The following is a 16295-nucleotide window of genomic DNA, read 5'->3' as shown; positions in this document are numbered from 1 at the left end:
AGCCAACGTGCAGGGGCCTCCTGAGGCCTGGCAGGCAAGCAAGCACGGGTGCTTGGGATGCTCAAAAAAAGCCCCTCTGCCCCCATCCCGCACACCCTGAGCCCTGCCAGCTCGTTGCACTGAAAGCACGTGCCGGCGCAATGCTGGGAGCTGCAGCATTGCACACACACGCACGCACCCGCGCGCTCCAGCCCTGCTGAGCACAACCTTTGTACCAGGTTCTCTTTCCTGCCAAACCCTTCCAATCACTAAAATAACGACTATCAAAAGCAATTCCACCGCCCGCCCCACCTTCCCCGTGTTCCCCGCTGCCCCGCTCCCACTCCCTGCTGAGGAATAAAAGGCCTCAGGCTGGCAAGCAGCAGCGGATAATTGATTTTATTGGTGGGGGCGGGTGGAGACGGGCAATTTGGGTTTGCGTGTGATCTTTAGGAGAACATACGAGCGGCGGGGTGCGGAGGGATGGGGCTGGAGCCCCGGCGGAGCCAGCAGCCCACACACCCAGCACCACCGTGCAGAGCATCGCTCACGGCACGTGCCGGACAGGAGCCGGGGAACAACATCCCGGTGCTTCCCCACCTGCCATGTAATCCTGGCTGCTGAAGAGCCCACTTATTAACAGCCTTGTACTCTGGGGGGGGAGATTAATTGGAATATGGGGGAGAAACACTTTGTATCCAGCTTGCTGTGCATGGGGGAGATGGGAGCCATCGCCAGCCCCACAGTGCTGCTCTCCCCATCGCACCAGGAGCCCTGCACTGCGCAGGGTTTGGGGGCTCCTGTGGGTCCCTCCCACCCAAATTTCGTCTTTTTACCTAAAGACATGCTGCTTTTGCAGTGCCAGGAAAGCTCACAGGAGTGAGTGCAGAAAGCAGAGAAGCCCCCGTGCCCACCATCCTGGCCCGGTGTTTCTTACCCCAGCCGCAGGGTTTTGCTGCAGGACCCAACATGGGGTTGGAAGGATGTAGGTGTCTTGGACACCCCAGAGGCTGAGGACCCCCAGCCACTCCTAGTCCCAGTGCCCACAACTGCTCACTCATCCATTTATTCAAGGTAAAGTGAACAGCAGGGAAGGGGGAGGCACAAGAAGAGGGATGTGGCACCCCCACCTGCATTCATTGCTTTGGGCTCCTCTGGACCTTTTTAGCAGAAAGCAAGTGTCTATTTGTACTCCATGAAGCACAAGCAAGACCCTGTAAGCCTGGAGGGTGGCAGGGACACGAGGTGATGTGTGCAGGTGCAGGACACCCAGGGGTACAGCACACTCTCCACGGCCCCACCTGGTCGGGTTCTTCAGGGGGTCTGCACTGGCCGGGAACACCCCCTGTTGGGTGTTTGACTCTGATGGGTGTTTCACAGCAGCCGAGCTCTGCCCCCCATGCCAGCCTGCTACCGTGCTTCCCAGCCCTGCATGGGATCTTCCCAGCCCGGGGGAAAACCTCGCCTTGACTCCATATGTATCCAGCATCTCCTCTCCTGTGAACACTCCTCCCTGCACCAGGAGCTTGCGGGACAGTGCAGGAGTGCAGGGGGTGCCAGAAAGAGAGCTCAGTCCCATCTTAGTGCAAGAAACCCCTTTGAAAGGAGAAGTGTCCTGTTCCTTGGCCATGGGCAGCGGTGCAGGTCCCTTCCCTCCCGGGGCGCTGGCTATTTGGATGGGGCTGACTCCATCCCTAGTGGCAGCTCAGGGATGGGGCATTCACCCCAGATGAGACAGCATGTCCCCGTTCAAGCACTGGATGGCCACACCACCCGCAGGGCCATGGGTAGGGACCATGTCCATGCACCCCCCGACAGCTGCCATTTTGGGGTGACACTGGACCTGCAGCCCAGCAGCCAGCCCTGTCCCTCCAGCCCCAAGCCCTGGATATGGTCCCAGCCTTGCAGCCCCTGTCCCTTGGTCCCCCAGGCCAAGCATGACCCCGTGCCTGGCCCCATGGCCACCCCCACCAGCCCGAGCAGCGGCTTTGCCACCGGGATGCTTCTCCCTTTTTCACACCTTCCCTGCCAGCGCCGGGCTGCGCTGCTGCCGCCCTCCCTCCCTTCAACACCTCCTCCTCCTCTGAGGCATTTTATCTCCTTTCTAGAGAAGAGTGTGGGCTGGGGATTTTTTGTTCCTCCACGTTGTTGGGGTTTTGTTGGGTTTTTTTTGTTGGTTTTTTTTTTTTTTTCCTTTTTAATAAAACCCCTCTCCTGCAGCTCCAGGAGCGGAGGGGCTGGTCGTAACACTCGACACCGTAATTATCTCCAACCTCTCCCTGAACCTGCTGCGGGGGTGGATTTGGAGGCACCGATGGAGCTGCACTTCATGTTTGTCCTACCTGGGGGGCCGTGGGCAGGACCCTCTCCCCATCCCCCCCATTACTCTGGTCCCCTCCTGCAAGCATGGGATTGCGGGGGGGATCCTAGTAGCCCCTCACTTGCTCAGCTTTGCCAGGGCTGCCACAGGAGCAGGATTTCCCTGGCTCTGTGTCCCGGCTCGGGACAGATGCCTTCCCCGTGCCTCGGGGTGCAGGGATGTCCCATGGGCAGGTTCTGCAGACACCCCTCCCCATCTCTGCCCCTCATGAAGCCCCAATATGATGCTACTGTTAGATGTGTGGCATCTTAAACCCCTGGCTTGCCCAGGTGTCAGGATGGGTGACAGCTGAGGAGATGGCAAAGGAGCACAGTGGGGGCAGGAGCCTGTCACCCAGCATCTCCTCTCCTGCCAGGCAGGTTCAGGGATGTCCCATGTCCCCACAGCAGACTGTCCCAGTCCCTTGGGGACAGCAAACTCAAGACGAAGCCTTTCTGCTCCAAGGTCCTAAGGGACGCCTCACCCTTTCGGGGTCTGTGTGGGGGACATCCGTGCTGCCCACCCTGCCTCCCCCTGCCAGGACACCCCCCTGACTGGCACTGGGAGCATCTCTCCGGAGGAGGAGCGCCGTTTGCTGCCGCAGCAGAGCAGAGGTGCAGCACTTCGTCCTGGTTTCCCTCTCTAAGCCCATGAAGCAGAAATTTTCCCATGGGAAACCATTGATTTTTGAATGTGCCAGGATGTGCTGGAAACCATCCTGGTGGAAAATCCCCAACCAGCTCCACAGCACTTTGACCAGCCCAGAGAAGCCCCTTACTGGGTAACACGCCTCAGTGCAGTGGTGGTACCTGCCCCCAGACCTGAGGGGAAAGCTGTGGGATGCTCCGAGCTGAGGATGCTGCCCCGAGCCCCCAGCTGAGCCCCACTGCTCCTGCATCCCCCAGGAGGTGGGGTGGGCTGGGCTGGCTGGGGTGCGATGCTCGCAGAGGGCTGGCAAGCCACTGCACTAGCTTTGCTCCTTGACTCCTGAATGTGTTAAAATGCATCTGTGGAGGTGGTTTTACACAGTGGTGCTGGGTGGTGTGGGCAGCCCCTGGGTCTGGGTGCTCAGCCTGCCATGTCAGTGCCGACCTAGCAAAACATCTCACCCTGAATGCCTCTGGGAGCCCTCCCGGTCCTCTCCCACCGTACCTGGCCTGCAAGCCCCCCGTCCACATCCCCACAGCCACATCTGCCCAGCCAGGGCCCAGCAGCCTCCCTGCAGGCAGCCAGCAGCCGCTGCCTCCCCTGCCCACCCCTGGCACCACCGCAGAGCTACAGAGACCAGAAAAGCTGAGAAACCTCTGGAGAAAGCAGGTCCCAAACCCCACCTTGCCACCAGCACCCCAGTGGGTGCCTGCTCCCCCACATGCAGCACTTCCTGGGACTGTCCCCACTGCAGGGACCTGTTCCTGGACCTGCTGCTCCCTCTCAGCCACGCTGACACTGAGGGGATGGATGTGCACATCCTGGGAGTGGGGATCCACTTGCCTCAAAGGACCTGCACTCTGTAGCAGCAACCTGATCCCCCTCTATATAGATGAGGAGTACTAGCAGTGTTCAGCCTGGCATGAAGTCCTCCCCTGCTTCAGCCTCTCTGTTTCTCCATCTTTGTCCTCTTCTTTCTCCCTCGCCCCCATTTCACATGCCCACACATGTGGGTGCATATTTCGGCGCAGACCACCCTGTGCTCAGGTGATGTGGGACTGGAGCAAGTGCCGGTGCCCATGGGTGGGCACAGCTGCTCCTCTGAAACACGGGTACCAGCCACCTGGCACAGCACCCCGAGCCCCCCACCACGCTGCGGCACACACAGCTCTCACCAAGCCAATCCAAGGGGAACGCGGCCGCATGCCCCAGATTTACACACCAGCTCTGAAAGAGGGCACAGAAACCAAAACACAGGCGCACGCTGCTCACTTCTGCACCTGTTTTATAGCCGCATGCCTAGGGAGATGCGGAGCATCCCTCTGCCTCGCATGGAGGACCTGAACTCCCCCGCACCACCCTGGGGTGCTCAGTGCCCCCCAGGAGCACTTTGCTGTGCACAGGCATCTCTGTTTGCACACACACATGCACACACACACGCTCCAATTCCAGGCATATGCAATGACACCCAGACCTGCCAAGCCCCCCTGGCAGGAGAGTGGGGTCAGACAGGGCTGTGGCTCACCCCTGGGGCACTTGTGCTGGGACAGGGGCAGGGGGGAGAGCCCCCAGCTCTGCCCAAGGGCCACCGGGATTCTCCAGGGGCTGCCACGCAGGCTGGCTCTCCTGCAGGACTCACCGAACCCCCGTGAATCTGCACAGAGAAATTCCCTAAAGAAATGTGAGGGGTGCCTGCTGCTTTGGCTTTCCTCCTTGGCTGTCCCGTCCCCCCTCCCAGCTGGAGAAGTTCCCCAGGGAGCTGACAACATTCTTTTTTGGAAGCAGCTTTTCCATAAGAAAGGCAGTCACCCCCTCTCTGGGCAGCTCCAGCCCCTCGGAGTGACCCAAGCCCACCAGCCGAGCACTCATCAGCAGCCACCCAAACTCAGGAAGGAACAGAGCAGGCATGGCTGGGCAGCCCCCATCCTAACCTCAGTCCCCCCCACTGCTCCCCAGTACATTTGCTCTGTGCCTGTCTCCTTTTTTCCATCTCCTCTGGCTCTTCCCCACTTCCAGCACCCCAGCCCCATCTCCAACTTACTTGCCCAGTTCCTCAAAGAGCTGGTACTCCTCGGTGAAGCGGTTGCAGGTGATGGTGGCCATCCCGAGGGGCTGGAAATGCTCCCTCCCCGGTGCAGAGTTTGGGGCAAGCAGCTCTCCTCTCACTCCCTCCCTCTCCGTGTGCTCCCGGGGCTCTCTCCTCACCGAGGTAAATAAGGGAATATGTTTGATTGACAAGCCCGGAGATAATGATGAGGGCAATTTGTCTTCTCAGCTTCACAAGCCTTCGTCAGCATCCCCGTCCCCATGGCGACCACCACTGCCAGAAACGCCCTGTTTCTGTTGCCAGGGCAACTGCTTCCCAAACCCGCCGCCTGCCCATGGGGACCAGGCACCTGCTGGGGACACATCCCGGGGGCTGCCTGGGGGTCACCTGGCTGCTGGGGGGGGAGTGGGCAGGGGGACAAGTCTAAAATGCAGATATTAGGGGCAAATTCAAGGATGTGGCAGTGGTAGAATAATTGGGGCAAAAGGGGTTTCCATGGAAACCATGGTTTCCATGTTGCACGAGGATGCTGTCACCCTGGCAACTGCTTCACCCCCCCAAAAAATAAAAAGAAAATACAGGCCCTGCTGGTGCCTGCAGCAGCATCCCTCTGGGGCCCGGGGGGCTGCTGGGGTGGGTGGGATGAATTGGAGCAGAAGCATGTCAGGAGAAGATGTAGTAACCATGGCAGGTCCCCAGGGCTAGGGCCTGGCCCCGATGGCTCTGCTGGCCACTCCCCACTTTGCCCATCAGCTTTCGCCACAGACCCTGGGGCTGCCATGGGTCCCCCATGCCATGGAGCAAGTAGCTTGACCAAAAGCACAGCTAGAGGGGGAGCAGAAAGGTTGTGTTCTGGGGTGCTGTGTCCCTGCAGTGAAAACGGGGGACACTTCAGAGTGGGGGTGGGAAGAAGGTCTGCCCTCCTCCTCCTCAGACTTTCTGCTGTTGAATCGCCTCTCTGCTGGGTTTAGCATAAGAAAGCACAAAAAGGCAATAAAAGTGGAATAATGAGTTCCAAGAATTCAAGGGAGAAGTTTTCCTCTGAACCCACCTTGCTGCCAGCACCCCTGGCAGCACCCGCTGGGGACTCAGCACCCCCTCCTCCATGTATACCCCCCTCACACCTCCCCACCTTCTGACTCTCCAGCAGAGCTTTCTTCTGCGGTTTTGTTCCATTTATGGATGATTTTGCAGCAGAAGGAGCCCCTGCTGCCCCGGGAGAAGGGGCTCCCACTGCTGGCTGGGAGGACATTGTCTTTGGCAGCTGAGATGGATTGAGTTCCCCTCCAGGATGCCATGGAAGGGTTAAAAGGAAAAGCAAAGCCTCTAACCAGACAAAAATAGGGAGAAATCTAAGAGAGGAGAGAGAGAAGGAGGAGCGGAGAGAGGGAGAAAAGAAAGGAGGTGGAAGTGGAGGAGGACAGCAAGTGGCAGAGTGAGGAAGAAGAGGGGGAGGAGGAGAAAGGTCTAATGGCTTTTCCATTAATTGCACCATTACCCACCTTCATCCTCACCTTGCATCCCCGCATCCAGCCTCGTGTGCCCACATGGCACAGACTGTGGCCCTGGTTGACAAGACAGGGACCCAGTTCCCACCTGTGGATGTGGCATGGGGACAGGACCACAGTCCCTGAGGGCTGGTGACTTCCAGACCCACCCTGGCTGTGCCACCACTTGGGCAGATTTGTGCCCTGGGCATATGATGGTCCCCAAAACACATCCCTGCCCGTGCTCGTCTCTTTCCCATCCTGCTCCCATGCAAAACAGGGCTTGAATTGCCACCCCTGGGGCTGTGCTGCGAGGTGGGGGGCTGTCACGGGGAGCTGCCATGGGGGCCAGGGCAGCTGGGTGCTCGGGGGAGCCCTCTCCTCCTCCAGCTTTTTGCTGCCAGCCCTCAGCAGCCCCTCAGAGACGAAGGGTGAGAAGAAGGACCGCACATGCCCGAGACCCACGGACACCCGTGGGCAGCTGCACACACCCACCTCACTCCCGCCTGCGTGTCCCCATGGGTGCCACAATGTGACCTGCCCCCGCTTCCTGTGTGCACCCCCACGCCAGCACCTGTGTTCAGCCCCACACACGTGACTCGGCCTTGCACCCATCACCAGGAGGAAGGATACATCCCTTCCTTGCCCCAGGGCCACCACTGCACCCCTGATCCTTACACCCCGGACCCCTCTCCCAGGGCAGGGGATGATGGCAAAGCCCCCCATGGGGTCCCTGCCTCCCTCCCCAGGTTTCTCCTGCCTGGCAGAGGTGCAGCTCTCCAGGAAGGTTTCCTCCTTTCCCGCCCTCCTCTCTAGTCCTTTTTTTTCTGCTTTTTCTCAGCATTTTTCTCTCTCTGAGGGTGAGGGGGTGTCAGGCTGCTGAGGGCTGAACATGTTCTGCTTTGCTGATGATGTTTTCCAAAGCAGGAATCGCTGCGTGGCTCCGCTCCCCAGTGCCTGGGGACAACCCAAGGGGAGCAGGAGCTCTGGATGGGACCTTCCCCCTCCCAGGCTGGGGACTCTCCCATCGGCTCCTGGAGAGGAGAGCAGTCCCAGCCCTCTCCAGAGGCCTCAGGAGCCTCTTTGGATGTCTCTCCTCAACCAATGTCTCTGTACCCAGCCACCCCAAGGTTTGCTCCTGCAGGGCTTTGGAGAGCCAAGCTGCTCTCCTGCTGCCGTACTGGGGTCTGGCCGCCTGATGGAGACCTTCATCCCCAGCAGCTCCTCTCCATCACCAGGCTGTCCCTCCAGAAATGCCTCCTGCCCTCCCCACAGTTGCTCCAGCTCTATCTGCAAATATTTAGTTTCTGCATCCCAGCACAGGGCTGCCCCAGACACCTGAGCTGTGATGCCGAACGCCAAACGCACAGGAGAGGCAGCTGCCCCGTGGGGCTCAGGGAGGACCGATTTGTTCCCAGGGGGCTCTGTCAGGTCCCCCTCCTACCAGGGGACAGGGCTTGCATGAGCCTCGGGGAGCTTGCAGCGATGCCTTGCATGCAAAACCAGTGGGGCTGCGAATTCCATATTGCAGAGATCCCAAAATTACTAGGACAGTTTCACACGCAAGCTGGGGTCTGGGGGATGCTCAGTTGCTGTCCTCTGGGAAGCTAAATTTGGGGTTATTTTTAGATGAAGTTTATAAATACCATGGTAAGGCAAGCTGATTTACATTTAGGGTTGTGTTTGCAAATGTGCCCTGTCCCTGCGGGCCCCAGCTCTTGCTCCTACGGCCACATAAAACTGCTTTCAGCTGGGACCAGGTGTCCCCAGGACCACTCTCCTCCTGACATCAGGATGTCCCCAGAACCACTCTCTCCCCAACACCAAGGTCCATGTTCAGGGATTCTCCTGCAGACGTGGCTGTGAATATGTGGGGACCCCCAGCAGGCACCGGGTAGCTCCCTGAGGCCGTCGTGCTCTGGTTGTGCTGGGGGAAAAACCTCTGCAAAACCACACGGACCCCTGGAAGGAGAAAGGACATGACTGCCTGTCATGAGATACAGCCCCTTGCCCAGAGCATCCTCTCTCCAGCATGGGGTGCCCGGGGTGCCCAAGGTGCCCTGCTGCCCTCCCACCATGGCAGTTTGCTGAGATGTGCATCCCCTTTCCTGCATGGGGCTTCTTCCCTTCCCTTCCCCTTCTAGGGCTGGAGAGGCTCCCAGATACCCTCAGTCCTGCATGTCCTAGCCTATCCCAGCCCAGCCCAGCCCCATTCTATTCCACTCCCTATCTCCATCCCATCCCAACTCCATCCATTCCCATCCTCAGCCCCATCCCCGTCCTCATCCTGTCCACCTTCATCCTATGTTCAGATATAGGGAGACTGGAAATGCAATGAAGGACATCCGCTGTCCTCAGGCTGGAGTCTCTGCACCCTCCAAGCACCCAGTGATGCTCCTGCCTACCTTTCCTCTTTCTTTTGGGGGACTAAGACTTTCCTTCAACTGCAGCTTCTTGTAAAAATTCAGAATGCAACTTTTTTTAATTAAAAAAAAAAATAACACAGACCCAACACTCTGGCTAGGGTGACTGTCGGAACCCAGCATCAGCCCAGAAGATCAGAAAAGGGGAATGAAGCAAGACCAGATGAAAATTTTCATGGGGATATTAGTAAAACTGAAGGGAGAAAAATCAAACATGTTTTCATGGAAATTTCCATTTTTGAATGAAAAAAAAATAAAAGCAGGACTAAACTTGGACATGTTTATATAAATATGGAAATGAAAGCCATTATCCGAGCCTTGTCGCCGCCCCACGGCCAGCCCCACTTTGCCACTGCCTCCAGCGCTAGTTAGTCCTTTGCTGTGACTCGTCCCTTAGCCCCCCCGCAGCCATCATCCCCTGCCCTCCTCCGGCTTAGCCCACAGGAGCCTCCTCTTCTTCAGCAAAGTGTTACTTTATATTCAGCAACCAGTTGGCTTTGCCAAATGGCAGCCCTGCTGCCGAAGAGGACACCAGCGGTGGCATCTTGGGGACCGGGCTGGCCAAGTGAGGTAGTTCAGGGATGTGCAGCATCCTCCCAGGCTCGCCTCAGCCAGGGCAATGCTGCACGGCCAGGTCCCCGTAGAACGATGTATTAGGGGAGCCGGGGGTGGAGATGGGGCTGATGGAGGAGCTGAGTCCCCCTGTGAAACCTGTCCCTGATGCCACCGCAGGGGACGTGCCCGCAGGGATGTGGGGGCTGATGGGGTGGTGATGGGTGTGCACAGAGCGGCTGGGACCTGCGCACATGCTGCCACGCTCCGACTTTGCCAGCTCCTTCCCATCTTTACAACAGGAGGCCTCCTCTATTCTGCCTTGCTGTCAGCTTTTTTTTTTACTTCGTTTCTATAGAAAATCCCAATTCCCCCAAATAATCCAGCTAAGAGTAAGAAAAAAAAAAAAAAGAAATACAAACGTGTCATTGCATTCTCTTCCCGTCTTCGTCCCTCACTCACACACAGGGTTTGAAAGCGCACTGAAAGGTATTCAGCGTGCACGCTGCCAATTGTCACATCTTTCAATGACAGATTTTAAATGAATGTTATTTTGCAAGGGAGAGAGAGGGGGGAAAAAAAGGGAAAAAAAAAAAAAAGCCCACACTGCTCATCCAAGAGCTGACAAGTCCTAACGGGCCTCATTTTCCAGAGACAAAAATAACTATTTTCAAAATTCACAGCAGGGCCTTCGCCTACACACACTGCACCAAGAGAAACCTGTAGAGAGAAATGTAAAACACATTGTGTAAATGGAAATGCACCATGCATCCAAAATGCTTTTAAAGCTATTTACCCTCTTTCATCCTTGCCAGCTCTCCTCGGAGCACACGTACGCACACTTGCTCCCCGCCGAAGGCGCGGGGGCTCGGTGCTTTGCTCCTGCGCTGCCCAGCCCCCTGCAGTCGCATGGGCTGGCTCCCCACGGCAGGTGGATCATGGAGAGGTGCTTCCTCTCCAACACATGCACTGCTGGGACAGCAGTGGCCATATGCAACGTCCCCGTGTCCCCCACAGCTTCGAGGTCCTGCAGCTACAGAGCAGCACATCAGCCTCTGCAGAGATTTTCTTGAGATCTTCCTTCTGCTCCAGGTTCCGAAGCAGAGACATGGGGATGGGGACAGCCCCAGCCCAAAGAGATGGCTGGTTGGATGCTTAAGGTGCATGGGGCGGAACATGGGTGCCTACAGACATGCCCATGGCGGGGTCTGGCCAGGCAGAACTGCGGATGAAAGGATCTGCTGGGTGGCTGACCCATGTGAAGCCCACCAGACCTTGGGACAAACCTGCCTCCCAAGTGTGGGGCTGTGAAGAACTATCTGTCCTCTCAGTGCCTCCAACCACATCTCCGTGGGCCATGGCTCCTCACTGGTGCTGCTCCTGGCCCCCCAGGCCAGCAGAGAGGAGAAGCCACAGCCCCACTTGAGGTCAGTGTAGCAGCAAAGCTGAGTCCAGTCTTGGTGGTCTCAGGTCTGACATCCATGGTCAGGAATCCATCCTTCCACAAAGAAGTATAATACGGACATATCATGGTCTTATGTCTGGGGGAGGCTCTCAAGTTCCCAGAGTAAGAGCAAAGGCGGCAGCTGCCTGGCAGCATGCAGAAAGTCAGGAGCATGTATATACAGGGACATGATTAGGGACAACCCACAGACAGAGCCACCAAGGCCAGCTACCTCTCTGCATTGCCACCCCAGGGTCCTGTGTTGCCTCCTGCCTTTGCAATGGCCAACACTTAAAGTTTGCAGTTGCCTGCGGAGCCCTTGAGAAAAGCGTCTCTGGCTTTGGAAGGGGCTGTGCATGGGCCAACCCAGCTCAGCAGAGCCGTACACCACCACTGAGACTGCATCGCCCTTCCCTGCCCACCGACACCACCGTCCTGTGGCCACCAGTCCAGCCAGAGAGGAGAAATGTTTTGGGGTGAACTCTGAAGCAAGTGAAAGCATAAGGGTGCTGGCCACCTCACCGTCCATCCCTCTCCCTCACTCCCACCCCATGGCACTGCAGTCCCAAGCTCCATCCTGGCCAGGCTGGGTGTGTGCTGGGGGATTCTCCCATTAGATGCGGTTGGACATGAGCCTGGTGTTCAGCTTGCGGAAGAAGGAGCGCAGCTTGCAGATCTTGCATTTCTTCTTCTTGTTCCTACTCTTCAGGGGCTCCCCACCACCTTCCCACTCCTCCGCATCGTCCTCGCTGGCCCAAGGTCCCCAGGCCCCGCCGTTGAAGTCCGGGTGAGCCCGAGGGTTCTCTGCAGGGTACCGTACCGGGATGGCTGTCTGGTTGTAGTGCACCAACCTCATCAAGAGGGTCCTCACCACATCTGGGCGCTGGTCCGAGAGGTCATAGCGCTCATAGGGGTCGGCAGTGATGTTGAAGAGCCACACAGACTTTCTCAGGCCATCGGTGAGACGCTCCAGGTTCCACCAGCTCCCCGGGAAGTTGGTCAGGGTCTGCGGGGGGATCCAGTCGCTGTACCCAGGGTCACCTGTGAGGAGCTTCCACTCCCCAACCCGGATAGAGGCTTGCACGGCTGTGTTCCAGATGCCGAAGCCATCCTCCAAGGATCCATACTTGGCATGGTTGTACAGGGGGTCAATGTTGTGCAGGATTTCAGTTCGCGGTGACTCCTTGCCCTCGCTGATGGCAGGCCAGACGTTGTAGCCATCCAGGCCTGGGACGTTGCTCAGGTTGCCCCTGGCCAGGCTGACCAGAGTTGGGTACCAGTCTGTGATGTGAACCAGGGCCCAGCTGGTCCGGCGCTTGCGCTTGATCAGGGGACTGTGTACAAAACCGATTCCACGGACTCCCCCTTCCCAGTACGTCCCTTTGCGGCCCCGTAGTGGCCAGTTGCTTCCTCCAGAGAAGGTCTGCCCACCATTGTCAGTGGAGAACACAATCACACTATTGTCATAATAACCGTACTTCTTGAGGGCCCAGGTGATGTTCTTCACCGCCTCATCCATGCATGTCACCATGGCGGCATACTTGCGGCGAGCAACGTTGCCCATGGAGCGGTAGCGGTAGATGTACTCCTTGGGCGATTGCAGAGGTGTGTGGACTGCTTGGAAGGCCACGTAGATGAAAATGGGCTCCTTGGGGCTGTGGGATGCCAGGATCTTGCTGACACGCTGGGCATAGAGAAAGGTGGAGTACTTGCCACTTTGGTCCCAAGCCACGTCTTCCCCTTCGTGCAGGTCATAGCCACAGACGCCCGGCCCGTCACAGTTGTCATAGGTGTAGTAGTCCACATTGCCCGTCAGGGAGCCCAGGAAGGTGTCAAAGCCCCGGCGGGTGGGCAGGCATTCCTTCTTGTAGAAGCCAAGGTGCCACTTGCCCACCATGTGTGTAGAGTAGCCGGCTTCCTGCAGCTTCTGGGGCAGGGTGACTTGGTCAAGGGGAAGGCAGTTGGGCTGCCGAGGGCGGATGATGGAGTGCTGCAGTCCTGTGTGGATCTGGTACCTGCAAGGGAAGAGCCAGGAGGAATCTGTGGTGATGGGGGGCAGCCCTAGGTGGGGATGTGATGGTACTTTGTGTACCACAGACCCCAAATGCATGCAGGTCGCCATGTCACCCAGCCCAACCCCATGGAGCAAGCTCCATGCCAGAGACAGGGAGCTCCTCATCCATCCAAAAGTACCAAAGAAATGCAAAAATAGAGAGAGGGGGCTCAGGAGACATCTCAAAAGCATACTGGGCTGCTCTCCCAGGATGCCACCAGCAGGTGCCCCACCGCTGCCAGCTCAGGGGAGGTGGCTGGGCTCTGCCAGGGCTGGGCAGCAAAACAGGAGTTGTGCAGTGATCCCTGAGGGTTGGCGGTGCCCTACCTGGGTGTCCAGGCATCCCTGTCCTCTCCTGCTTTGCACAACCCAGAGATGCCTGGGATCCCTCTAGAGCCATCAAGAGAGAAGAGAGACCTTTGCCTGGACCCCAGTGGGCTCCACCAACCCCAGGCAGTAGGTGACCACATCCATAGGGACCTCCATGGGGCCCACTCCTCAGCAGATGATCTGATTAAATTTGCCTCCTATGGTGAGTGCTGACTACCCAGCACTGCTCCAGGGAAAGCTTCATCTGTCCCAGGAGACAGAAGGGCCCAGGACCAGGGGAGACCTGACTGTGTTGCCATGAGAGAGGGTGATGGACCAGCAGCCAGCCTGCCATGGCCAGCGCAGCACTGAACGCACGAGCAGGAAAAACAGGGTCCAGAGGACTTGTAGATGCAAGAGAGAGTGATCCTTCGACCCCGCAGCCCAGCAGCAAACACTCACGGGCCAGTGTGACAGCAGCACGGGACTGTCTGGGGACACAGCTCTTTGCCCAGCAACAAAGAACCTCAGGGCCAGAGACCACCCTCTCCCAAAGTGATGTCTGTTACCCAACAGCATCCACGTTTTTGGCCTTGCCATTTACCACTATCTATCCCACGGGAAAATCAACTGTTTACTCAGGACACCTTCTAGAGAAAGCCAGCAAGATGCCTTTCTCTGGAGGATCTCCATCTTCTACCAATACACCGGGGTCTAGGGGTGAGCTGGGGCTAAGCCACACTGAGCTACAGAGGGGACAGAAGGGGGGGACATGAGCAGGCACTGCCTTACCTGCCGGTGATCAGCTGGCTGCGGGACGGGGTGCAGATGGGCTGGATGTAGTAGTTCTCCAGCTTAACGCCCTCAGCTGCCAACCTGTCCAGCGTTGGCGTCTGGATATCCGAGCCATGGTACCCGACGTCATGGTAGCCCTGGTCATCAGTCAGGATGAAGATGATGTGGGGGGGCCTGGCAAAGGCAGGAGGCAGCGATTTCTCCATGGGGTCCATGGCCACATCAGCCACTAAACTGGGCTTCATCCAGTCCCAGGATAAATAGCCAAAGCTGAGCAAGCTGACGAGCGAGAAGCCCGTGAGGGCATAGACAGCCATCCCGGAGCACGCCACGCTGCCTGCCAAGGGTGCTACTGTCTCGGCATCGCTTCAGCTCCACGGAAGTAGGAGGCCCCCCCTCCTCTGGGAGAGTCCCCTGACCTAGGGGATGGTCCCCAAAACCCCTGGAGCTGGTTTTGTGGGAGCAGGTCCCATGAAGGCACACTCGCACGCACAAAGGGCTTAATCCGCCGGGGCTGGGTTGCCTTCAGTCAAAAGAAAATAACCCTCGCGCTGCTCCAATCACACACATCTGCACGGCAGGACGGGCTCCTCGCGGTGATTAACGGCGGCCCCAGAGCCGCTCACCAAGCGTCCCGAGAGCTAGAAACATTCCCTGGCTTCTTGGTGTTTTCTTGCCAGTGTTATTTCTTTATAAAGAACCCCATAAAAACCCCGCTGGAGAAAGTAGCTGGCTTCTCCTCCACTCCTCTGTCTGCCTGGCTGTCCGGCTGGCTTGCTCGGGATACGACAATCCTTTTCTTTAAACTGCTGCGGAAGAGGGTGCTAAAGTTCAAGCCCAGAGGTGCTGAGCTTTCCCCCTCACCCTCCGGTGAACAGCCACCTTTTCCCACCCTCTGCTCCAAGGCAGAGAGTCCCAACATCTGCCCGGGACGTGGGCTAAACCGCCAGGTTTATGGGGAGCCGCAGCCTCGGCCCCTCCCAGCTCAGCGGCTCCAGGAAAACGCTGGGAAACCCCGGAGCGTGCAGGGTCCTAAGCGTGGCATTCCCCGAGCCACCAGCACTTCCCTCCCCGCTTTCCCTGAGACATGTGGGCCAGGGCCCATGGTGGGATGCTCAGCTGGAGCCCCCGCGGCATCCCGGTGGGGAGCGCTTGGTCCCCTGGAGGGACTGCTGGAGCAGCTGCCCATGCTGCCAGAATCACCATCCAAACAAATCCCAGGCAAGGTGAAGCTGTAAGAACTTGTTAGGGCACCCCAAGTGTTGAATAAAGCCACCCAGGGGCAGGCAGAGCACTACAGAGTGAGGTGCGTGCTGCTGCATCCATTTTCCAGCTAGGGAAACTGAGGCAGAGAGAGGCCACTTGTGACAGCCAGGGGCAAGGTTTGGTGTGAACTAGAGGCCTTTGCCGGTGCAGGGGTGCTGGTCAGAGCTGAGGGTACCGGGACAAGGGGCCAGGTGGGTGCCTTGATGCTTCAGGGGAGCTTTTGGGTGAGATGAGCGATGCTCTCATGTAATTCCTTTCGCAGGGCCAGCATTCACCAGGCATCAGGAAGCCATCACTCCTGGTCCCCAGCCTCAGCCTTCCTTCTGCCAGGTCCCCTCCATGTCCCTCTCCTGGATGCCCTCCATGGGCTCCCCCTGCACTCCCTGCCCTAGGCACTGCCCTTCGGCCACCTCCAGCCCCCCGCACCTCACATCTCACCACTGCCCCACACCAGCCCCACGGCACCCCAGGCACTGTGGAGGAGTGGGCGGGAGGGAGCACAAGGCTCCCCACTCCCAGGAAAGGCAAAGGGAAGGTGGGCTTCTCCCTGCTGGCTTTAGACACAGGCAAAGGGGACACAGACAGGTAAGCAGAGGGCCCATTTCAGCTGGGGCTCTGAGGCTGGGGGTTTGCAGGAGCACAGGGAGGTGTGCAAGGGGACAGGGGCAGGAGGCAGGGATGGGAGGCTGTTTTCTGCACCTTTCCTCACTGGAAGAAACCCCCGCTCGCCCAAAGGAGCACGGCAGGGTTGGGTTGAGCCCTTCAGTGAGGGTTGATTAATCTCTGAGGATTCATCACTCATTTCTTCTGCCTGTCCTCTTCTCCCTTCCTCTCACTTCTTCCCAACGCTCGCCTGCCTCCTGCACCTCTCCCTTCTCTTCTCCATCTTTAGTTCTGAACAATCCACTTCTTTTGAAAACATCTGGACCTGAC

General features: G+C 58.1%; 2 protein-coding genes across 6 annotated transcripts in view; both read right to left on the bottom strand.

Annotated features, from left to right (window-relative positions):
• Positions 1-5279, bottom strand: part of CAMK2A (calcium/calmodulin dependent protein kinase II alpha) — a 32943-nt gene extending 27664 nt beyond the window's left edge. For all 4 annotated transcript variants that reach the window (XM_005503395.4, XM_013367361.3, XM_005503396.4 and 1 more), the window contains exon 1: positions 5028-5279. In XM_005503395.4, the coding sequence (XP_005503452.1) occupies positions 5028-5089 (62 nt within the window). In that variant the 5' untranslated portion in view covers positions 5090-5279. The remainder of the gene's footprint in view (positions 1-5027) is intronic.
• Positions 5280-8983: 3704 nt separating this feature from the next.
• Positions 8984-15155, bottom strand: ARSI (arylsulfatase family member I). 2 transcript variants are annotated; one of them, XR_010466119.1, is made up of 3 exons: positions 14094-15151; positions 10292-12954; positions 9919-10215 (listed from the first exon to the last, which is right to left on the bottom strand). XR_010466119.1 is itself a non-coding variant. In XM_005503397.3 (2 exons), exons 1-2 carry the CDS (start codon positions 14411-14413, stop codon positions 11553-11555), a joined length of 1722 nt encoding a protein of 573 aa, XP_005503454.1. In that variant the 5' UTR covers positions 14414-15155; the 3' UTR covers positions 8984-11552. The 2 variants fall into 2 exon arrangements, 1 of the variants encoding a protein (XP_005503454.1); XM_005503397.3 differs by having other exon boundaries at positions 8984-12954; positions 14094-15155.
• Between the last annotated feature and the right edge of the window lie 1140 nt (positions 15156-16295).

Source organism: Columba livia, chromosome 14 (genome assembly GCF_036013475.1).
Source record: "Columba livia isolate bColLiv1 breed racing homer chromosome 14, bColLiv1.pat.W.v2, whole genome shotgun sequence".
Lineage (NCBI taxonomy): Eukaryota > Metazoa > Chordata > Aves > Columbiformes > Columbidae > Columba > Columba livia.
Note: the sequence above shows the minus strand (reverse complement) of the source record. Positions and strands in the feature narration are given on the sequence as shown.